This window comes from Panthera leo, chromosome B1 (assembly GCF_018350215.1).
Source record: "Panthera leo isolate Ple1 chromosome B1, P.leo_Ple1_pat1.1, whole genome shotgun sequence".
Lineage (NCBI taxonomy): Eukaryota > Metazoa > Chordata > Mammalia > Carnivora > Felidae > Panthera > Panthera leo.
Window position 1 is genome coordinate 145,795,509 of NC_056682.1, and position 24,898 is coordinate 145,820,406.

At 37.8% G+C, this 24,898-nt stretch overlaps 1 protein-coding gene across 4 annotated transcripts in view; it reads left to right on the forward strand.

Moving 5' to 3' along the window:
• The first annotated feature begins 2,566 nt into the window (after nt 1-2,566).
• Nucleotides 2,567-24,898, forward strand: part of ANKRD17 (ankyrin repeat domain 17) — a 163,047-nt gene continuing 140,715 nt past the window's right edge. For all 4 annotated transcript variants that reach the window (XM_042936201.1, XM_042936202.1, XM_042936206.1 and 1 more), the window contains exon 1: nt 2,567-3,061. In XM_042936201.1, coding sequence (XP_042792135.1) covers nt 2,639-3,061 — 423 coding nt within the window. In that variant the 5' untranslated portion in view covers nt 2,567-2,638. The remainder of the gene's footprint in view (nt 3,062-24,898) is intronic.

A 24,898-nucleotide genomic window follows, 5' to 3' on the forward strand; every position in this document is an offset into this window, starting at 1 on the left:
AAGAAGTCCAAAAGAGTTTTTCTAATTTGGAGGTGGCAGTTTTCCAAGTAGTGATTTAGCTACTCATGTTCTTCTCTTCTGGCACTGGCATCTCCAACATATAGTTTTCAGGGTTATGATACTCACTAGCTGATGGAAAAAGAGTAAGGGAGGATGGGAGGAACTTTATTAAGCCTGGAAATGTGTGCATCACTTCCATTCACATTTCATTGGCTAAAAGTCAACTACACAACCCCAACTAACTTCAGAGGAAATTGGGAAATTCAGTCTAGCTGTATGTCCAGAAGAAATGTTTTATGAATGGCTAGTCAAGTCTCTGCCACAAGGTTCTTAAAAAAAAAAAAAAAAAAAAGGCTAGATAAAAGTAATAGAAAGTCACTCTAGGGGTCTATTCTAATAGGTTTGACTGCATCTTAGTCCCAACAAGATATTCATTTCACTACTATGCAAACTTATTTTCTTCTAAGTAATGGGATTAAAGACAGTATTTTTGATAGTGTTCTAGGTAAAGAAGTTCGATTGCAAAGGGTTAATGAGTTAAATTCAGATAAAAGACATTGAACATAGAATCCTCTTTAAAAGCCTAATTGTGAAGGGAAGGAAACAGAGTGGAACCAGAAATGTGGAGGTTTGAAGACAGAAAAGTAATAAATGGAAAAGAAAGAGGAGATTGAAACTAGAATGCAGATGGATAATTCATCTCGTATAAGAGCCAGAAATGTCTCATTCCTCTGATACTGGAGAAGAGGAAGGTTCTGGAAGTATCTAAGTTTATGGTATTTAGAATATTGAAGGAGTTGACACCTAACAACAGCATCAATCTTTTGGCGTTTGAAGTAAAGTCATATAATGAAATGTGGCTGGGACTTAAACACTGCAAAAAGTATTCTGGTGGGAAGGGAAAAGAAGGTGCTGATGAATATACAGGGTAGGAGGGAGTAATCCAGCTGAGGTTCTAGAACCTAAACCTGTAGTGTTAAGATACACAAATGTAGTATCATGTTCTGCACAGGACCTCGGCAAAAACTGTGGGAGAGGAACAGGCAGATAGTTAGCTTAGTGTGTATATTTACTATAGTACCTATCACACCATAAAGCCCCTGGAAGCAGAGACTTTGATTTCCAAAACTTATGCACACAGTAGGAACATGATGAATTTTTGTTTGAATGAATTGATTCAGTCATTGCCAATTCTGCCATAGTACTCTGTAGAGTACTGGCAACTGCCCACATTTCATATGGTATGCCAATGCTAAAAAGAAAAAAAAAAGCTAAAAAAAATTCAGGCACACTCAATTAAACTTAGCAGTCTTAAAATGGCAACTATGTCAGCTGAGACATAATTTTTATCCTGTGCCAGTACATCTGCCTTTGACGTTTGCTTCATTTTCCTTATGCCACTGTGCTCTTATTGGACCAGAAAGGGATAGTTCTGAGTTCAATAAGCCACGCTATTATTTCAAAAGCCCTGGAAGTTCTTCATACACCTACGAATGAACTCAAAACCTCCTTCACAACATTCCAAGAGATGCATAGACAGGGATGATTATTTATGATGCTCACTTCACAGAAACAAAGCCGAATCGGTGAGGGGTGGAAGAACTAAATCAGGGTCATTTGGTGAATTCTCTGCAAAGTCTGGCACGTATCGTGCTTGCTTCTCCCGTCTTTTCCCCTTTGGAAACTTTAAAGTAATGTCAGACATCACCTAATCGAACTACTTCATAACACACAACTGTAAACTCAGATTCAGGAAGTCTATACCTCAAGACTCAGGCCAAAGAGGGCTCTTTCCTCTACACGACGCCATCTCTTAAAGATCCAAAGCCTTAATCACGATTTGGCGGTGGAAAAAAAAGGCCAGGAATAAAACTACGTACGACAGTCCAGAAAGAGGCCCCACCTCCCGGATCTGGCGGTCCCGGCCTCCAGCTAACAAAGTGTCTGCACCGCGCGTCCGCACCGGCTTCCCACCCGGCCCGGGGCCGCTGCTCTCCAGCCCGCCCGCCTGCCCCACGCGCTGCAGCAGTGCCAGCCCGCGGGGGCCCGGAATCTGGCCCTGGAAATCTCACTTTCGTCTTTGGGCCACCCGCGCGCCACGGCTCAGGCGACGGCTGATGGCGTCACCTGCACTTCCGCCTGCGGCTGCGTTCTAGTCACAAGCGAGGAAGGAAGAAGGGAGGTCTGAAGGGCTGTATGTGTGGGGGAAATAGCGAGGAAAGAGAAGAAATCCGGGCGCTCGCAGGCGCTACGACTGTAACCGCGGGCCTCTTCTGTCCCCGCCGTCCCTCCATCGGAAGTCGCCCTGGGCACACTTCCCTCGCTTCCTCCTGGTCTCCCCTTCTCTGGGTCTCCCGACACCCGGGTCTCTCTTTACGCCTCACCCCTCCCTCCCTCCTTTGCTCCCTCACACTCCCTCCCTCTCCCTCCCTCCCATCGTCAGGCTCCCCGCCCTTAGTATCGCGAGACGAGGTGAGAGCTGGCGGAGCGGCGGCGGCGGCGGCGGCAGTAGAGGTGACCGAGGCGGTGGCGGCGGAGGCGGCACCGAGCGCTGTGTCGGCCCCGGTGCGGCCGAAGTCGCGGTAGAGCGTAGCCCCCACGCCCCTCCCCCGTCCGCGCCCCCCCTCTTTCCCCGGGGATGGAGAAGGCGACGGTTCCGGTGGCGGCGGCGGCGGCGGCGGCAGCGGCTGAGGGAGAAGGGAGCCCCCCGGCGGTGGCGGCCGTGGCGGGCCCCCCCGCGGCGGCGGCGGCGGCGGCGGCGGCGGAGGTCGGCAGCGGTGTTGGCGGCAGCAGCGGGGCTCGCTCGGCCTCTTCTCCTCGTGGGATGGTGCGAGTCTGCGACCTACTCCTGAAGAAGAAGCCGCCGCAGCAGCAGCACCACAAGGCCAAGCGTAACCGGACTTGCCGACCCCCCAGCAGCAGCGAAAGCAGCAGCGACAGCGACAACAGCGGCGGCGGTGGAGGCGGCGGCGGCGGCGGCGGTGGAGGCGGCGGCGGCACCAGCAGCAACAACAGCGAGGAAGAAGAGGACGACGACGACGAGGAAGAAGAGGTTTCTGAGGCAAGGGCCTGCTTTCAAAGGAAGGAGGGAGGATGGGGCAGTAAAGGGTAGGGGCCGAAGGTGGGAGGGGACTTGCGGTGGGACAGATTCCTGTGGGTCGATCTATCTCAGCGGCCAGGCTTTCCACTGCCCTCTTTCTTTCCCCGGCCTAAATCGTGAGGTGTGGGGATGTGGGGGAGGGTAGCTGACACGTGGGGGTGGGAGGACCACAGAGCCCACGGAGTTGGTGAACAGCAGGTTATCCCGGGATGGTTCACATGGTTAAGGATGGAGGGAATTGGTTAGATTCCCTGTTTGCACACCCGGCGGGGTCTGCCTGGGGTCAGCAGGGCCCTGTTATTCCTGGGGCGGGGGCGGGACCAAAGCGGGAGGGGTAAGATAATAGGTAGCTGAGTCTCTTGGGGAATGACTGGGAGGTTGGTAGATTTCTCCCACTTGTGAGGTGGAAGAGAGAGCAGTTTGGAGGGGAGGTAAGGTTGTAAGGGACTCAGAGCTAAGTATTTGTGTATGTGAGAGACACGTGAGAAGCTGTACTTTTCCATACTGTTCTGCTGCAGGTTTTTTTTTTTTTTTTCCCGTAACTATTGTGGCTGCTGAAATAGCTTTTAGTTCTTTGCTCTCTCAAGGATTTTGGATGAACCGATCTTATATCCCTGTATATTGATATGGAACTGAGTGGCTGAAAATATATTTGACTCTTACATGTACATACATATACATCTTCAGATGCTTCCTTAGTGAGGAGGAATTCAGCCAGGCTCTCGCGTTTTCCAGATATTCTGGGGCAGCTCAAGAGTGCTTTGAAGCCAGTCTTGGTTGTGGTGAGTTGGAATAGGAAGGCCTCTTGGTTTGTCCTAGTGATCTGGTTTCATAACTGTTTTATAATTTTTCCTGGGTCCACAGACAGGCGGCGTTGCAGGACCTTATTCTTCAAAGGCCATATAACCCAAAAGCTCAGTAAAACATAGCATACTGACAACAAACGAAGAGTTAGCCTTACTAGTTATCAACTCTTTTGTAACTCTCTTGTCCACTCCCTGAAATGGAAGCTAGAAAATCTTGATTCGGAGAAAGAAGTCGTAACTTAAGGCAGCAGAAGGAAAACCTCTTTAAAGGCTGATTTTAAATCCAGTTGTACGAGAACAACTGAATTATCTAGAAGTAGCACTTGCCATTTATTCTCTTCCACAAACAGAATTTATCTTGGTGCAAAGCTTGTTTTTTGAAAATTGCATTATTGGATCTTGAGTTCTGTTCAAATAGAGAAATACCTTTTAAAGAGTTTGAGACTTCTCTGTTGGAAGACCAGATTCTCTTTTACCTCAGACTGGATGAAGTTATATAGGTAGAGATGTAATAGTTAAAGTATGTGTGCCAAAAAGATGAACACTCCCTGCTATTCTGTATCCTGTTGAATTCTAAGCATAGATTTGTATTGATAGATTTTGTATTGATTTTAGTTGGAACCTCTCTATATAGTGTGTTGCTCGGGCTGCATTTGAAACAATGGAGAAAAGGGTGTGACAGGATTCTTATTTTCAATAAAATATTATGGTAGTTAGAATAATTTCCTTGTACAGTTCTTTACAGAGATGAGAAACATTTTAGAGATAATCTAGTTCAGCCCTTTTAAAAATGAGGAAAACAAGGCTTAGAAGAAACTGATTGTGGTGGAGTGTAGCAAAAGTAGAAAATCAAAGTTTTCTAATGGTTCCGAACAGTACACTTTTTATGGCAGTTTATTTCCTTGCATCCCCCTCCCGAATCTTTCAAAAAACAGGCAATGAATTGCAAGGTAACACAAACATGCAGCTGTGGTCAGAATGCCAGTATTTTATTAAGATTTTAAATACTCCCACAGAATATCAAGCTCTGGTTTAGAACTCAGTATCAAGTTGAGTGTAGTACTTAGGGGAATATTCTGCTGTAAACTTCACATACCTATGTAGTTTTGTTCATTGGAATTTGGCCTAATAAGCAAAACTTTTAGTAAGTTTATAGGTGTGTTAGTTTTGTGAAGCAGGTTTATTTTCTTCAGAAAATGGAAATGATATATTTTGACTTTCATCAACTAGGGAGTTTCTTTGTTTTTAATATGCTTTATTTTGTTCTGTCCACAGTGGTGTAAACAACGGGTTTGTCATTTGTTATGAAGATGAGTCAGGAGAAATAAGTGTAAGAAAGTGCAGCCATTAAAAAAACATCCGTATAGGTACATGATGAGGGATGAGCAAACAGAAAGGAGTACAGTATGTCTTTGCACCTGCCTCCATCCTTGACCAAAATAAAGAAATAAATAAACCTCATAGTCACTGTACACTATAAGCTAATTGGGTGAGTTGTGCAATGTTTTTCATTTCATTATCATTTTATTGACATGTCAGCAGAAGTTTAACTTTCTAGAGCTAGGAAATCTTGTGGCTAATACTCTTTGTATTTAAGTCCATTTTCTAATTCATTCTGTTACTGGCTACACAAAATAAAACGTGGATAACATGATCCCTGAGGTTATCCTTCTAATAAGAATTACCAAAAGGTTAAAAAGAAATATGGAAGGTTATAGTTTTTGTATATAGTTTTGGTTTCAGGTACTTAACCTGAAAAAGTGGATGATAATTTAACAAAAAATATGTATATTTACTATGAAGAAATGTTAGCTGGATATTCTCCATATCTGCTGAAAGAGAAAAGTTCGAAGGAAAGGAGATTCAATTTAAAGAGTAAGGAGCTTTACTTGAATGTTGAAGAAGATCTAATTTTTAAAAAAAATTTTTAATGTTTATTCATTTTTTGAGCGAGAGAGAGAGAGAGAGAGAGAGAGAGAGAGAAAGAGAGTCTCACACACACACACACACACACACACACACACACACAAGTGCGAGTGGGGGAGGGGTAGAGAGTGGGGGAGACAAAGAATCCGAAGCAGGCTCCAGGCTCTGAGCTGTCAGCACAGAACCTGATGCAGGGCTCAAACTCATGAACCATGAGATCATGACCCGAGCTGAAGTTGATCGCTTAACCAACTGAGCCTCCCAGGTGCCCCACAAGAATCTAATTCTTATCAAATGTTACAGTAGGTTATTGAGAATTGGATTTTTCTTCAGTGTTTCAGCATAGGATAATCATGTTTTAGATAATTTATGTAACTTCATCTATACCTGAAAACAAAGGATAAGACCAAGAGCTCTCCTCTTCCCTCTCCTTCCCCCCTCATTTGACTCAAAATCTTAGATCAAAAATTGAAAAATGCATAGTATCCTTGGTTTTCAGTGGATGACTGACTAATACAGAAAATACACAGAAGTGTATTTCCTAGCATGAAAGGCTTGATGCACTTCTTTTCAAATTAGTGGACTAAATTAAATTGCTTACTCGAATATTACAGGAAAACAATGTTGAAATTTCAAGAGTTGATACTTTGGAGATTTCAGAAATAACATTGCATTCTATTGAATGCATTTTTAAATGTAATTGAATGGTTTGCTAATGCAGAATTCAAAGAGGGAAAAAACTTGTTAAAGGTAGGATTCATGTTCAAAAGTAATTTTTATTAAAGAGGTGTAAAATGTAAGTACAGTAGGAGTGGATTAGAATTCCAACTCTTTTTGGTAGATAACTTGGTGCTTTAAACTTAAGAGACAAACCTAGTGAAGAAATTTTAGACAAGGGGAACCAGTGAATAAATTAGTACTGACTTACTTTTGAAAGGATTTGTAAGACTAGGGAGAATTTGTAGATATGGAAGAAGTAGGGTTGAGAATGAGAGAAAGAAAAATTATTTCAGTATATTATGTTCCTTCAAGTTCGCTTCCAGATCTTTTGTTGTTGTTTTTTAATGGAAAAATGCCACCCCAGTTCCTTTGTTGTAACGGTAGAATCCCAGTTGAGTCCAGAGAAGCTTACTTGTTACCCAGTTTCGTCTCTTAATTGATGAAGCAGTATTTGTAAACTAGATGTTAAGATCTTTGAAGAAATAGTTCTGTCATAATTATCTTGTTTCATAGTCTGCCTAAGCACTTAGGAAAGTTCCAGAATTCATTTAGGAAACCAAGAGGAGTTTCTTCCTCTCATCTTGGATCCAGGGCTGCCAAATCGCCGAAGTTTGGATTTCAATATCTTTCAGTTGCTAATTTACTTCTCTTACTGATGGGGCTGTTCCCTAGGTGTTAGGCTGAAAGACATTTAAAGCCAATTTACTTTGTTGAATGCCTGATAACTACCTTAAGCCTCCTACATATATTTACATTTTAAAAACATAGTAAGAAACTATTACTTATTCAGAGCCTACTGTGTGTCAAGTCTAACATAATGGTTAAGAGCACGGACTAGAGCTTAGAGTCAAATATGATCCATCATTCAATAGGTTTGTGATCTTGGGCAAGTTACCTTAAACTCTCTGCGCCTCAGTTTCTTACTGTGTAAATGGTGATAATGTAGATCTTATTTTATACCAGTTATGAGAATTAAATGAGATAATACAGGTATCTGTATTCTCATTTTATTTTCACCCTGTCTCTGTGGAGTAGATGTCCTCATATTTCTTTAATTATTCATTAAATGCTTAGAGTTCCTGCTTTGTGCTGGGCATTTTGCTATACTGGGTAAGTAATGTTGAGCAAAACTGTTTTAATGCACATTGATTTTAAAATGCACCAGTGATTAATGAGAGTAAGAGTAAATGGTTAAATGTATATGCTGAAATCAAGTGGGTGAGTTTCAGAAGTATACACATGTTGGGAGGGGATATTCATAATAACTTTAGAGGCAAAAGATGCAGGCTTAGAAGGGTTTTAGGTAGCTTCATCAGGGTCACACAGCTAATTAGCAGAGCAGGACTTAACTTGTCTGTTTGATTCATAGCCTACTCATTCATTCATTCATTCATTCACATATTCTGTTATGCTGTTTGATGTTAAATACAGCATCTTGAAATTTGGCATTTCAGATAGTGTGAAAACAAATTCAGGTAGTGTAGGGGAAGATCATTTTAGGCAGTAGGGCAACCAGCTACTGAAGACACGTTGACTATTCCAAGCTTTTCTTTCCTTTTCTTGTTCTTATTTTCTTGTTTCCTTCTCTTTTTCTTATTCAACTCATTAAAAAAGAAGAAATATAGAAAACTGCAGATAAGTATATCCATATTCCCACCATCTAGAATTAACTATTAACAAAATGAACCTTTATAGTGAATACTACCCTCTCTAGAGGCAATCTGTTGCTTCTTCCTCCCTCTCAAGATTTTTACTTTTCAAGGTTGTTTCCAAAAGCTAAAAAACTATTTTAAATAGAAGTTGTCAACTTGGGATCTGGATAGGCTGTGAATACCTGAAATTAAACCCAAGATTTTGTTGAAGGTGCTTGTGTTTTATTCTTTCTCCCCTACCTTCATAGTGTGTGTGTAAAACTGTTATTAGATACTCAGACAGGTCTGTGACTGCCTTCTCCCTCCCTCCCACCTTCTTAGTTTGAAACATTCTCACTGCAGTAGTAGTGGGAATTCGGCAGGCATTTATGTGCCTGCTTATAACCAAGGTAACGTGGTAATGCAGATGACCTATTTGTGTTGTGAAGTCCAAGACTTATTTGTTCTTTCTGGTAAATTAGCCCTATGCTTACTCTTATCTTAAATCCTCATATTTTGCCTTTTAATTGTTTAATTGATGAAGTGGTTTTCATCTAGTCTGCTATGGACTGTCAGATTTGAAGATGGAAATACTGCGTTACACATCTTTATATCTCCTGCTGCATTGTACCATGTGTGTTATGTAAGTCTTAGTGTCTTACCTCTGCTAGGCTTTCATGAAGTCAGATCTCTGAAGTAAAAATAACTAAATAAGTAATAAATGAATAAATATTTCTTCTTTAGCCACTTACTCTGGAAATATTTGGGATCATCAGAGCAGTACATTTTGACTTCCCAAAATTTGCTAGACTGTTTGCTAGATTGCTTCCCCTAGCATCTAGTTATACTATCCAGTTGACTAGGAAATCAATTTTTAGGCAGTGTATTTGTATTTATGACAGTTGTTTATTCTACATTCTTAGCACGGTGATTTAGTGGGTTAGAAAATGTACATATAATGAATTTTCATTATATGTACTTGACCATAGATGAAAAAAATTTCACCTCACAGTAGTATGTGGGTAGTACCTGCTGATACTACTTGTGTTTTTATCAGGACCATTAGAGGGCACCAACATCCGTGGTAATCTATGCCAAATCTGACTAACTTCCTTTAATTTTCACCTTTTGGGAAAAAAAAATTAGGTAATTGCAGGTGAAGGGTGGATATGAATACACATCTAGTCCCTGGAACCTTACCTGTCTGATAGTTATGCTTATCCACTTGCCACCCAGAAGCAAAATACCCTTCCTTTCTTAGGATTTTTAATTTCTTAATATATATATTTTTGTCTTTAAAAACTTTTCTTATCCAGTTAAGAGGGGAAGTGGAATTGTGGAATGACATAGGTATTATTTTATCATGATTTATAATTTAGGTTTTAATTATTGAAAAGGGACGTGTTGGATTTTATTTTTCCCCAAAATGCTTTGAAACTCAAAATTAATATAGATCTAATTATCGAAAGCACAATGTAAGTTGCCTTCTGTTATAAAACCCTATAAACATTACCTTGATCTTTAAAAAGTTGACCTAAAGGGTGCCTGGGCTGCTCAGTTGATTGAACGTCCAACTCTTGATTTCGGCTCAGGTCATGATCCCAGGGTCGGATCGAGCCCCTTGTCTGGCTCTGCACTGAGCGTGGAGCCTGCTTGGGGTTCTCTTTCTTTTCTCTCTGCCCCTCCCCTGTGTGTGTGTGTGTGTGTGTGTGTGTGTGTGTGTGTGTGTGTGTGTGGGCTCGCGTGCTCTCTCTCTCTTTCCCCCTCTCCCCCAAATTAAAAAAAAAAAAAAAAGTTAAGCTTACTTCTGGGTGAGACTAGACATAAAAGAGGGTCAGTTACAAAAATATGTAAAGATCACAGTACTTTGAGAATTCCTTTTGGAGCCAATATTATTTAATATGTTTATAAACAATTTTGATAATATGATGAAATCCCTTTCAAGGTGTATAGATAGATCATAGTGAATTGTGTGTAATGGACAATAAGATTGTTGATAATAGGTTAAAATGTTAAATACGCTTTTATGAGTCAAGGTAAAAAACATGCTCTTTTTTGGTAAATGATCTGAAACAAAGCATGCTTTTTCAGTAAAATTCAGCATAGTATTGAACAAGATGAGTTAAGGTATTGGAGAATTATAACTTATTTTAAGTAATTCTGTGATACATCTGCACAAAACAGATTATGTGTATTTCTGCTGGCTGTACCATGAAAATGTTGACTAAAAGTAGGGAAGTTCTAGAGTGGAATAGTTTAAAAATGATTGGAGGGTTAGGGATGGAATCCATGATAAAGGAGGACCGCAGATTATACTTAATTATATACTTAACTGCTTGTTACTTAATATTCAGATTAATCAGTACTAAAACTTGAGTTATGGAGAAAAATGTGAGGTGCATTAGATACTATTATTTCAATTTTGAAAATAAGTCATCTCCTCAATTCTTATTTCTTGAGCTTATTTGCAAGTACACACTAGACATGACAAATTTACAAAACTAGTATACCCGTGTCTCTCCAGCAGGGCATAGTGCCCTCCTGAGGTACCACTGGGTCTCATTTAATCTTTCATTTTTGTTTTTTTTTTCCTGTTCCCCTTGTCCTCCCCCAAAAGAAAGGAACAGAAAAGAAAATAAAAGGCAAGAAATAACCCCCTAAAATTAATTTGTGGTCTGGGTTTTCCCTCTTGAATTGTCTTTTTTTTTTTTTTTTAATGTTTATTTATGAGAGAGAGAGAGAAAGAGAAAACAAGTGGGGGAGGAGCGGACAGAGGGGGATAGAGGATCTGAGGCGGGCTCTGCGCTGACAGTAGAGAGCCTGATGTGGGGCTCGAACTCAGGAACTGTGAGATCATAACCTGAGCCGAAGTTGGATGCGCAACCGACTGAGCCACCTAGGTGCCCCTTGAATTGTCTTTTAATTAAAGAACCTTTGAGAAATATCTCAGAGAGATCTGTAGAAAAATTAGTTTTATCAGTTTTGAATTTAGAATAAGCATTAATGTATAGTTCTGTTTTCCTTTCCCTCTAAATTTGAAACCTGATAGGAAAAGGAAGCTTCTTGTTTGTGTTATACCAGTTGTATTTCCAATTCAGTCTTTGACCTCAGAGTCTCTTAAGTTCTCTGTGCAATGTTTCCCTCTTATTTTTTTTTTTATTTGAAGTTAATAACAGAAATACAAAACCTCTAGTATAGTTTTTAGTAGTTCAAGATGCAGTATAGGAGTTAATTCTTTAACTTGACACACATTTATTATCTCCTATATGTGGCTGATTTCAGTATATAATAATCTCAACCATTTCCCTCTCAGTGAATGTTAAAAAGTTAACTATATTTAAAATAATAGCTGTATATGTTGAACAAATTGATTTTATTCATGTTGTAGGTTAGTAAAACTTAAATTTACGTACATGAAAATTTAGCACAGTGATGGAGTTTTTTAAAGATTTTTAGGAAATATCACTATTATTATACTCTTATAAATAAGTTTATTTAAGAGGCATTATTGGGATTATGCAATAATCAGAGATTATGAGGAATTTGAAGAAACTGAGACATTATTCCTACCTTCATAATATTTAAATCATGTTGAGATAAAATTAATAATAATTTAGAACTGTGAAGATGATTTTAATCCTATATAATTATTTGGGAATCTGTTAGTTTTCAGTGCAACTGTGTGCCTTTAGAATTTATCTCATTATAGGGATTGTTTTATTTCTGTTTTGAATACAAGTTGGGTAGACTTGGGTGCCCAGGGTGGCTCAGTCAGTTAAGCGTCCAACTTCAGCTCAGGTTATAATCTTATGGTTCATGAGTTCAAGCCCCACATCAGCTTTCTGCTGTCAGCACACAGCCCATTTCAGATTCTCTGTCCCCCCTGCCCCCCACTCACTCTTTTTCTCTCTCAAAAATAAACATTAAAAAAAAAAAGTTGGGTAGACTTTACATCTTTTATGAGTGCCTCTTGGAATACTCACTAATTTTTGGTGTTAGGTTCTGATTCTTTTTTTTTTTTTTTAAAATGAGGTGTGTATTTGCTATTTTTCTAGAATGTCCTTGACAATTAAATTACACCAAAGACTTATCCATCCTAATTTACCCTGAAGATTTTGTAGTAAGAAGAGGTTATAAAGATATACTTGTGGTTAATGCAGGTATAAATATATTAAAATATGAGAAATTGAATTATAGAACAGTGTAGAATACAATGTTAAATATCTTCTAAATTAGATTTTAAATATGGTGTTAAATATGGTGTTTAAACATTATTAATTAATTAAATGTATGCACATGTGTAGAAGCATGTACATATTTGTAGAAAATTTGACAAAATCAAAAAGATCCAAAAAAGAATACAAAAATCACCTATAATTCTACTTTGCAGAATTAATCATTATTTAAAGTTTTTTCTTTTTTTTCCCCTTGGTGTATGTTAATCAAATTACCTGTCACACAGAGTAAAACTGTCACTTAGAAATCTTGTCTGCCAAAAGTTTCATTGGTGATCATACTTAAAATATGTCAGTTGAAGAGATAAATCTTCAGATAATGGTTGCATACTTATTTAACTATAAAAACTAATGAGTGCATTCCTACTTTTAAAAAGTCTTCTAATACATGAGAGTTTCTATCTCATTTTTTCTTAGAGTAAATGCTGCTAACAGCTTGGTGCATATCAAATGTTCTAGTTTCTTGGTGAGAGTGGATGAATGAGTGTGGGGTGGAGAAAGGGGTATGTGTGTCTAACAGTACATTAGGATTTGTCTCATTGTTCTTATTGACTTATGAATGTTCCATAGTATGAATGTTTATGATTTATTTCCTCCTTTATATTGGTAGACATTTTCATTGTTTTCAGTACGTTGCTATTACATGTATAATGCTGAAGTGACCATTCTTTTACGGTTATTTTTAAATAGAAAAATATTAGTTTAGGATGGATTCCTGGAAAGAATTGCTAGGCCAAAGGTTTTGCACATGTTAAATTTAATAAATACTCCCAAGTTTTACTTCCATCAACAGGGTAGTAAGAATATTACCGGAGGGGTGCCTAGATGGCTCAATTGGTTAAGTGTCTGGCTTTGGCTCAAGTCATGATCTTGCCGTTCACAAGTTTGAGCCCCACGTTGGGCTCTGTGCTGACAGCTCAGAGCCTGGAGCCTGCTTCAGATTTTGTGTCTCCCTCTCTTTCTGTCCCTCCCCTGCTTATTCTCTCTCTCTCTCTCTCTCTCTCTCTCTCTCTCTCTCTGTCTCTTTCTCTCTCTCTCTCTGTCTCTCTCTCTGAAAAACAAATAAACATTAAAAAAATTACTGGAAATGAGCAATCTTAGTTTTTAAAATCTTTTAAACAAAAAATAATGTTTTTGTTTTTATTTTCCTGATTACTGTTGACATCAGTTAAATTTTTATGTATATTTTTCATTTGTATTTCTTTTGAAAATTTGCTGTTTTATCCTTATTTTTCTATTAGAATTGTCTTTTTTCTAAGTGATTTGGTGCTATTTATATTTATGCATATTAATCTTTCACAGTATTTGTTGTTCTCTGCTCATAGTATTTTCACAATACTATGTGAAACATCGAAACATTTTTATTTTTGTGTAGTAAAATGAATTATTCTATTGTGACTTTTGGAGACCTTCTTTATCCCAATATTTGAAGAAAAAATTCTTAGAAATTTTAATACTTCTGTGCTTTGTTTTCAAAGATACATGGATATCTTTTTGGATATAATATTTCGTTGTAGGGTCCATTTCTTATTTACTCATTTCAATATCATTTGACTTTGTTGACCGATTTTTGTGTCTTAAAAAATGCTACCCTCTTTGCTTCTGTTTTACCGTCCTCTTCTGTTTCTTTATTACTAGCTGCTTTTTGGTTGGTCTTCTTACTTCCTCCTCCTCCCCTCATTGTAAATCCTTTGATTATTTAGTACCTTATTGCTCAGTCCTGAGCCCTTTTCAGTCTTGTACGTAATCTCATTTCTTAGGTGATTTTATCTAGTCTTGTGTGTTTACATATGCATAAGTTAGGGACTATCAAGTGTGTCTTTCCAATTCAAACTTTTCTTCTTGAGTAGTGGTTTGAACCTTTTTGGTCACCCAACATTTGTGCAAACCTTTGTTTTAACACATACTTTCCTTTGTCAAGGGAATCGATCCTAGGTCCCATCCAGTTACTATATATAGCTCAGCCCTATATAATGCTTTTATTCTTAATTTAGCCAGTAATCTAAATAAATAATGTATCTCTCCTTTTGCCTAGCCCATCGTACAGTAGTTGATAGGAATAGGATGATTATTAAGGATAATCATAATGATGCTTCTTTGGAGAGGGAAAGAATAGAAGTAGATAGCGGTTGTTGGTGCATATTAATACTGAAATCCTTCTGGACAGAAGACTCTGCCTTGGCAACTATGTCAATTCCTTGGTTAAACTCTGTTTTGCTCTATGGGAGGAATGCACTTTGACTATTGCATGTGTCCTTGGCTTTGTTCTTAGGTGATTCTTCCTTGTTTGTTATCTTTCTTTGCTACATCTGAAGTAGAAGGCATTCAAGAGTATGACATCTCTAGGAATTATGCAACTTTTATAGCTCCCTGCCAGTTGGTATAGATTTAGGAGCTGCAGGGTTATGTAAGGTTCAGTCATAGGTTTTTATAGGCCACTAATATAGTTTGGTGGTAAAACTCTTCCAAAAACTTAATAGATTTCTATTCTTCCCTTTTTTAAATTATTTTTTTTATGTTTATTAATTTTTTAAGAGAGACAGAGACAGAAACAGAGTGTTAGCGGGGGAGGGGCAGAGAGAGGGGGAGACACAGAATCTGAAGCAGGCTCCAGGCTCTGAGCAGTCAGCACAGAGCCCTGTGCTGGACTCGAACCCACGAACCATGAGATCATGACCTGAGCAGTGGAAGTCAGATGCTTAACCAACTCAGCCACGTAGGCACCCCTATTCCATTCTCTTTAAGTCAGTACCATATGACATTATCTTCAGCAAAAGATCTCTTTTAGTCCTAATTTTTTGAAATCTACTCATTCTCTTACTGGTCTCTGTTCTAGACCTGTTCCTTTTTCTGTTACTGGGCTACCTTGAGGGCATCTGAAATAATAGGCTTGAATGGTGTATCTGTCAAAAGTTTTACCAGAGAAGCAGAACAAATAGGAGATTTGTATATGATAGAAAGAGAGATAGACATATATTAAAAGACTTACTACAGGGAATTGGATTACAGAATTCTGGGAGCTGGCTAAGTCTGAAGTTTGTAAGGTAGGCATTTAGGAAGGGAAGATCTCAAGTAGGCTAGAACCCAAGGTCATATGCTGACACGGCTCTCCCAAAGCAGTTAGGAAATGACGATCCAGGGAAGGGGGAGCAATTGTAGACTCAGCTGCTATTCGCAGTCTCATTTGCCAGGAAGAACCCAATCTCCTTTAAGACCTTACCTATTAGGTCATGCTCAGTAAGGATGATCCCCTTAGCATAAAGTCACCTGATTAGGGACTTTAATTACATCTACAAATCCCTCCACAGTAGCACCAGGATTAGTTTAGCCTAACCAAGTTGACACATCAAGAAACCATCACATATGGGAAAGCAACACTCTTCACCTGTTCTTTGCTACTATGTGGCAAAGAACCTTTGAGGTCACAAAGTTCTGCCCTTTTATTTGGAGCACAAAAGTAGCTGCCTTTGCTGATCTCAGAGGCCTGGATTTACTGCACTAGAGCTTCACTCAGTGGCACTGTTTTTATGTTTATCTCTGCTCACAACTCCCTTATTCATGGTTGAGCTGATCTTCTTGCCTGTTTAAACAACCAACACCCCACCAATATTCTGAGTTTTTCTAACTGCTTTTCTTCAAGCTATACACACTTGGTAGTTATGTAATGTGCCCTCCCCATTATTACAGACAAGAGTTTTACTAAATGGTTTGTCACTGCGTAACAGAGGTTGTTAGTTTTCCAGCCTGACACATTCCCTTGCTATCCTCTAGCCTTATCAGAGTTTTTAAGAATTTGTTATGGCAGCACTTTACTTCTAATTTAGTGTATTGATTAAAATATAAGATAGGTTGTTGGAACAAAGAGACTCCAAAACACTTGTGGTTCAAGCAGGATAGATTATGTGATAATACTCTAGGGAAGTCCTTCAGGTTGTGCATAGGTCTAAGTGTCTCCTGTTTTGTTACACCATCCCTTAACCTGTGCTGTCCAATATGGTAGCTGCTACCAGTATGGCTACTCAGTGCTTGAAATATGGCTGGTACAACAGTGGCTGGATTTTTAGATTTGTTTGTTTTGTTTTAGTTTTAATTAGTTTAAATAGTCAACATGTGGCTAGTGGCTACCATGTTGGGAGAGTGCAGATACAGAACATTTCCATCATTATAGAAAGTTTTATTGGGCAGCTCTGCCTTAGGGTGTTGACTTCATCTACAAAGTCTAATCTGGCTCACTAGCATCACATCCATGTTCCAGCCTGTTATGGGCTGAATGGTGTCCCTCCCAAATTCATGTTGAAACGTTGACACCCATTGTTGTTGAGAATGCAAACTGGTACAGCTGTTGTTACCAGTATGGAGGTTCCTGAAAAAATTAAAAATACAACTACCCTACAGTCCACTAATTGCATTACTGGGTGTTTACCCCCCAAATACAAAAACACTAATCAAAAGGAACGTATGCCTCTGTATGTTTATTGAAGCATTATTTACAATAGACAAACTGTGGAAGCAGCCCAGGTGTCCAATACATGAGTGGATAAAGAAGATGTATGTGTGTGAGAGGTAGAATATTATTCAGCCATAAAAAGTGAATGAAATTCTGCTGTTTGCAACAACATGGATAGAACTAGAGAGTATAATGCTAAGTGAAAATAGAGAAAGACAAATACCATGTGATCTCACTCATATATGGAATTTAAACAATCAAACAGACAAGCAATGGAAAAGAAGGGAGAGACAAACGAAGAAACAGACTCTGAAATATAGAGAACAAACTGATGGTTACCAGAGGGGAGGTGGATGGAAGAATGGGTGTAATAGGAAATGGGGATTAAAGAGTACAGTTAACATGATGAAAAAAAATAACAAAATGATTTTTAAAAAAAGGAAGCCTTAACCCCTAGTAACTCAGAATGTGACTGTATATAGAAGGTAATGCCTTATAAAAGGGAATTAAGGTTAAATCAGGTCATATGGGTAGGCCCTAATCCAATCTGACAGGTGTTCTTATAAGAAGAGGGAATTTGGATACGAAGAGACACCAGAAATGTGTGCACACAGAAAAAAGGTCATGTGAGGACACAGTGAAAAGGTAGCTATTGACAAGCCAAAGAGAGAGACCTCCAAAGAAACCAAACCTGCTGATACCTCAATCTTGGACTTCTAGCCTAAAGAACTGGGAGAAAAAATTTTCTTGTTTAAGCCATCCAGTCTGGTATTTTGTTAAGACAGCCCTGGAAAACTAATGCATAACACATGAGGAATAAGAAACAGGCAAACACAAATAGCTTTCTTTTAATGAATTGGCCAAGAAATTGCAAAATTACTTTCTGGCCAGAACTTAGTTGTATGTCCATTCCTAGGACCTAGGTCTTGTATATGGCCGTCATACCCAGATATAATCTGTGGAGAAGTGTTTTACTAAAAGAAGAGTGTGGATATTGGAGGATAATTAAATGTCTTATACCAATATAATTCTAGGATTACATATCCTTGTGTCTCACAGTACAACAAAAAAAGTCATTCCTGGCTCCTGAAATAATCTTGTTGGCCCAGCTTGGGTCATGTGTCCATTCCTGAACCAGCCATTGGTAAGAAAAAAGATGCTTTGTTCAGGCCTAGGTCATGTCTTTGTGTACTTTCTAGGAGATAGACTAGGAGAGGTCATTTTCTCCTGAGTCTCATGGAATGGCTTCCCAAAAAAGTGTTCCTGTTGCCAGAATAGTGAGGTGGCAGAGTGGGAAGAGAAAGAATACTGGACATAAGACTTCCAAGCTATACCTCCATCTTTGCTGCCATCATATTAGTCCAGGGTGCTATCTTACTGGGACTTCATAGTAGCTTCCTAATTTGATCTAGCACTCTTCCTTGCCTCCTCACACTACATTTCATTCTTCATGCAACAGCTAGGCTAATCTTTCTGAAATGTAAATCCTCATTTAACTTCTCATTGCCCTTAGAATAAAATCCAAACTCCTGCCTTGGCTTATAAGACTTCATATGGCTGATTCTTCTTACTGTTCTAGCCTCATTTTATATCCTTTTCAGTTCATTCCCTATTGTCTTTTTTTTTTTTTTTTTTTTTTTTTTTTTTTTGATCTTTGAGCGAGAGGGCTGGCACAAATGGGAGAGCAGTGGGGAGGGGGAGAGAGAGAGAAAGAGAATCTCAAGCAGGCTACACGCTGAGCCCCAACAGGGGGCTCCATCCCATGACCCTGGGATCATGATCTGAGCCGAAATCAAGAGTCAGATGCTCAACCAAGCCTGAGCCACCCAGGTGCCCCATTGTTCATTCACTATCTTCTAGTCCTACTAGCCTTCTAGTTCTTAGAGCATGGAGACTTTCTCACTTAGGGTCTTTGTACTCTTTTTCTAGGATATTCTTCCTCTGGTTCTTTGTCTCTTCTCTTTTAGGTTTTAGCCTAGCTGTTCAGGGTTGTTGGAAGAAACTTTTCCTCCCTACATCTCTCCTTTTCTCCACCCTCCCTTTCAGTTTTCTGTCACTGTTACTGGGGTAAGAACTAGGAGGCTCTCTTGGCCTTTTGCCAGGCTTTATTAGTATTAAATACTTGAGTGGACTCCTGTTTCTTACCACTTAGAAAGGGATTTGTGGGTGGTGGGAGTAGGAGAATTTGAGTGTTTAACATTCCCAGATTAATAGCTATTTTTGTTTTTGTTTTTATAAGGGGGGAGGTACACGTGGCAGATGGGTAGGGGGGGGGGGAGAGAGAGAGAGAGAGAGAGAGAGAGAGAGAGAGAGAGAGAGAGAGAATCTCAAACAGCCTCCACACTTAGCATGGAGCCCAACATGGGGCTTGATCTCATGATCCTGATAATGAGCTGAAATCAAGAGTCAGATGCTTAACTAACTGAGCCACCCAGGCACTCCAGTAATAGCTGTTTTTTTTGTTTTTTTTTTTTTTATTCTTGTGTCCACATCAATTTTGGTTATTTGGTTGGACCTTTTGAAATTGTTATTTTATTCATTGAAAGTCATCAAATATCTGTGATTTTGTATGGCTCACCCTAGTATGTTATAATGCTTTGATTTTGTAGAAGGCAGTTGTCATTGATTTGTCAGGAGTTCTAGATAGTGTGCATTTAACTTGTTAGATGACTTTTGTAAACTGCCATAAAATATGCGCATTGATATTTTAATTGGAATTACATTGAAGTATGAATTAATTTGAGGAGAAATAGATGTATAATACTGAGCATTTCCATCCAGAAACATGGTGTGCTTCTATTTTCTTCAGGCTGTCTTTAATAAAATTTTATTGTTTTCATACAGGTTTTGCACATTTTGAGGGGGATGGATTTATTCCAGATTATTTTATAGTTATTATTACCATTATGAATGGTATTCTTTCTTCCATTACACTTTGTAATTAGTTATTGTTGGAGGATAGGAACCTATTGATTTTCATATGTATATGGCCACTTAATTGAATTCTTCTTTTAAGTCAGTTTATTCTATTGAGTTTTCTGACTAAATTGTTATATTGACTTTAATAAATGATTGTCTTCTTTCTCTTCTTTTTCAGTACTTATACTTCTTGTTTTTTCTTCTTCTTGCATCAGTTTTGAACATTCCCAAAATGTTGAATAAAAGTTGTAATAGAGGCAGTCGTTATCTAGGGAGTGCTAATGGGAGCGATGCTGTGTCACTATTAAGTATAATGCAAATATTCTTTGTTAATTTAGTATACTAAGCTAAAGTAACTCTTTCTCCTAGCTCACAAAGTTTTATCGGAAATGTATACTAAATTTTATCAAATGCATTTTTGGCATCTGTTGAAATGAGTATTTCTTTTCCCTCCCTTCCAGTCTATTTATATAATGAGTTCCAATACTAAATTTCCTAATAGTAAACTGTTTGGAATATTTAGTGTTATGTATTTTTTTTTTTTAATACACTGTTGGATTTGATGTCATTAACATTTTAATTTGTATTTTATGAGATTATCCATTTCATATTAGATTTTCAAATTTCTTGGGAGAAACTATATACTCCTTTCTTCAGTCTTGTAAAAACAGATTTGTGCTTGATAGAAGCAATTTTATGTATCCTTTTTCTTTTTAATCTTAGTTGTTGTGTTTTTTTTCCAATGCTTTTTTAAATGTTTATTTTGAGAGAGAGTGTGTGTAAGTTAGGGAGGGGCAGAAAGAGAGGGAGAGTTAGAATCCCAAGCAGGCTCCACACTCAGTACGAGAGCCTGACGCGGGGCTTGATCTCATGACCACGAGATCACGACCTGAATCAAGAGTCAGACCCTTAACTGACTGAGCCACCCAAGTGCCCCTAGATGTTGTGTTTTTAACACTTAAATGTCAGAAAGGAGTTTGATAAAGGGCTTCATTTGATCTCTTTATAGCTTGTTAATTTTTAGAAGTGGCTTAAATAATGCATACCTCTTACTTTTTTCATAATTGTGAAAAATTTAATTGTGGTAAACAACATAACAGAATTTTACCATTTTAACCATTGAAGTGTACAGTTCAGTAGTGCTAAGTATATTCACATTGTCGTGCAACAGATCTCTAGAAGTTTCTCAACTTGCGAAACTGAAACTGTACCCGTTAAACAACTCCTCATTCCCCTCTTGCCCCATCTGGTAACTACTATTCTACTTTCTGTTTCTATGAAATTGACTACTTTAGATGCCTCATATAAATGGAATCACATAGTATTATTTTTTGTGACTGACTTAAATTTCACATAGCATGATGTCCTTAAGATTTTTCCATATTATAGCATATAACAGATTTCCTTCCTTTTTAATAAAGACTGAATAAGCCATTGTGTGTATATGCCACATTTTGTTTTTCCATTCATCCATTGATGAACATTATAGTTGTTTCCACCTTTTGCCTATTGTACCTTTTGTTTTTTACAGTTAATTCACGTATTTTAAATTTAAGTTGGCTTATGGAGGGAGATAAGAACGTAATCTTACATTTTTAAATGGTTAATCAGTTGAATTAGCTATTTCAGACTATCCTTCCCACTATTTGAGGTACTACCTTTATTTCATGTATTTGGATAATAGAATAACAGACTGGATTATATCTGCTCCGTATATACATTTTTATGCACTGCATTTGTATAACCTGAACGCCCACGTACTAAAATTAGTTGTTTGTACTAAATAGTTTCCTGTGTTATTTGACACGTAGCTAACATATGCACGGTTTTATGGTTAACAAAGTAATTTTCCATGTTTTTCATTTAATGTAGTCTGTGGTCTTTTGAAACAAAATTTTTTGTTTTCTCCTAACCTCTAAGCCTCTTAACCAGGCTTGGCTTCTTTCTTTCCTTTCTTCCCTCCCTCCCTTACAAATTTCTACTTAAGAAGCACATGTGCTTTTATGAAGAAGACAAGAGCAGTGCCAGCATCTATGTAGTATTCTTATTGATTTGTGATGTCATTAGTCTTAACTAGGCTGTCTTTGTTTATAATATTTTCTTTAAGTTTATTTATTTTTGAGAGAGACAGAGACAATGTGAGCAGAGGAGGGGCAAAGAGAGAGAGGGAGAAAGAGAATTCCAAGAGATGCAGGGCTCAAACCCACAAAACTGTGAGATCATGACCTGAGCCAAACCAAGAGTCGACTTGTAACCAGCTGAGCCACCCGGGTGCCCCGCTGGGCTGTCTATGAACTTGAACATCTCCATACATACTTAGGGCAGGACCTACAGATTTCCATGATGTATTTTAGTTATTTTGTACTATCATTCCAGTGTTCTTTAGTTTTGTTCCATTGTTTTTGAAGTATATTTCAATAAACTAGGAATAATTTATAACTTACACAGTTGGTAATTAAGCAATACCAGAATAGAGGAGCTACTTACAAGACTCAAAGTGGATAAAATTTTAAATTCCATTGGCGAGATGACACGTGTTTTGAATTAAACCTGTGATAAAATATGCAGCCATGACACTAAACTGTGACTGGTCTTTTCAGTCTTTCTAATTTTTTTATGTTGGAGGAATCTTAAGGGAGATTGCATTATGTTTTTTTCTATTTTTGTTAAGGCATATAGTAAAAGTAAACTGTAAAAATTTAAATAGTAAAGGAAGATAAGGTATAATATTTGAAAATCTCCCTTCTTTTAGAACACAAGGTGTAAATTTTAAGTGAACTCAATTTCATGGTTTTTTTTCTGTACATTTGCACACATATATCTACATGTGTATTTATGTAAACAAATTTTTGTATAAATGTCATCATAAAAGTATTTTGAAAATTTTTTTTAACTTAATGGTTCATTGTAGTCTTCCCATATAAATATACATATCGTTTATCTTATTTCCCTTAATGGTTGGGGAGTATTTTCTTGTTAGGGATCATGACTTCCCTGGTTTTATACAGTGTTTGTAGCCAGTGTTTTGGTTGTGCCCAGTGTTCTGCTATTAACAAATAGTACTGCAGTGGATTCTTTTTGATATATTTATCTTTGTGTGTATGTTGCTCTAATTTGCTAGGATATATTCCACTGGTGAAAGTGCTAGACCAAATGTGCACGGGTCTGTTTTTATAATTCCCATTTTATTATGTGTGTCAACACCATATTTTTTAAACTAGTGGTTTAGTATGTTTTGTGATATGGTAGGTCGAATGTTAGCTTTCAAGCCCTATTAATACCTGTTCTCTCTGGGTGTTGTGCTTTGTTGACTGCTTTATCCATGAACAGCCAGATAAAATATCCCCTCTTCCCTGAAGTTGTTCATAACACTTAGCCCACTGAGTAATTATAATCTCAATAACTAATATTTTAATAACTAATATTTTAATGAGTGCTTACTATATACCAGGCAGTTTGAATTGCTTTATGTCTCATTTAATCCTCACAGCAACTCTGAGGTACATAATATTTGTATATACATTTTATAGTTGAAAAAACCAAGACAAAGAATAAGTTGCTCAAGGTCACAGCAAATGATGGAAGTGGAATATAAACCGGGGCAGTCTCACCTAAAAGTCTGCTTTTCTATAAGCCACTGCGTTTTTTACTATTCTTCTATGGCCTCCTCAGTAGTTAACTCTCAAGAAATATGTTTTGTATAAATTTTTAGAGATCACACGCTGATTTCATCTTTCGTCTAGGTCCTCTTTACAGATCTGTGTGAATGACACCTTATTCTAATTATGTAAGTAGTAATAGTCCTGGTATATTTGAGTTGATTAGAACACCAGGCTATAAAATTGTTCTCACCTCTCTCTTCCACTCCCAGAAGACTTTGTCAAAGTGTAGCCAGTTAATATTGCTCTGTTCTGTTATGTCTTATTTACCTAACTCCATTTTGGGAAAAATCACATGAGTGATTTTGGGATCGATTTTCATAGATTGTGAGTGAATAGTATACTATTCTTAACCTTTTCTGGAACATCATATCAAAATACATACCTTGTAGATGATGTCTTTTATAGTAAGTTCTCAGAATGTAAAGTGAGACCAAGGCTGTTTTAAACCCTGCTATACCTCTTAATTCATGTTGTCAAGTAAGTATGATATGTGAACTGAACCTCTCAGAGACTCACATAAAAAGGGACATAGTAATACCTTCTTTTGGTGGGGGTCAGATGAGCTAATGTATGTGAAAACATTTGTAAACTATTAAGGGTCTCCATAAATGTTAGTTGTTAAAAGTGAAGGATTAGGAAGGATGAAGAGCTTTGTGAAAATAGTTACTGACCAGTAAGATGTTTGGCTATTTAAAAAGAAATACAATTTAAAATCTATAATTTAGAAAAATCTCACTCTTTCATTTAAGTTCCTAATTCTGTTTATTTTATTGAGTTCATAGATTGCCAGTAAAACTCTTCAGGGGTAATTGTGCATGTGGGTTAATTTATTTTAGATGAAGCCAGTGTTAGCATAAGGAATGAGATTCTGTAATGAAGATTCTACAAATGATAGTTGCATGGGTTAGATGCCCTTTTAGGATTATATTCTGGATTTATTAGGTCTTTAGCATTTAAATAGAATATGTCCTTAAATTGTCCCAGAATTGAAAAAAATTGTAGTACTTTATCTTACTGTTGTTAATAAAGAGGGAGTGATAAGAGTAATGCAAGATTCAACATCCTTTTCTTACTCTTGTATCTCCTTTTCTGGGAGTGGTGAAGCAAACCATATTTCTGTGACTTCTGCTGTAGGTTTAGCAGATGATTCTATGATTCTAGATAAAATGGCAAAGTATCAAAGCAAAGATTTGACCACACTGTTTTCTAAACTTGGAACGTTAAAACACATCTCTAACTTGCTTTGTGGATTGTTTTTACATTTGTACATTTTCTTAATTTCTTTTCTTATTCTGTAGCCATTACCTCACAGTCCAACGCCTCTCCCTCATTTGACCAGTTTTCTGCTCCAACCCAAAGTTGGAGTTGAGTTCCAGATCCAAACTGGAATGTTTTAAGTTGTGGATGTGCCTTAGTATTTGGGAGGTCTTTTCATATGTGGAAGTTTCTTAC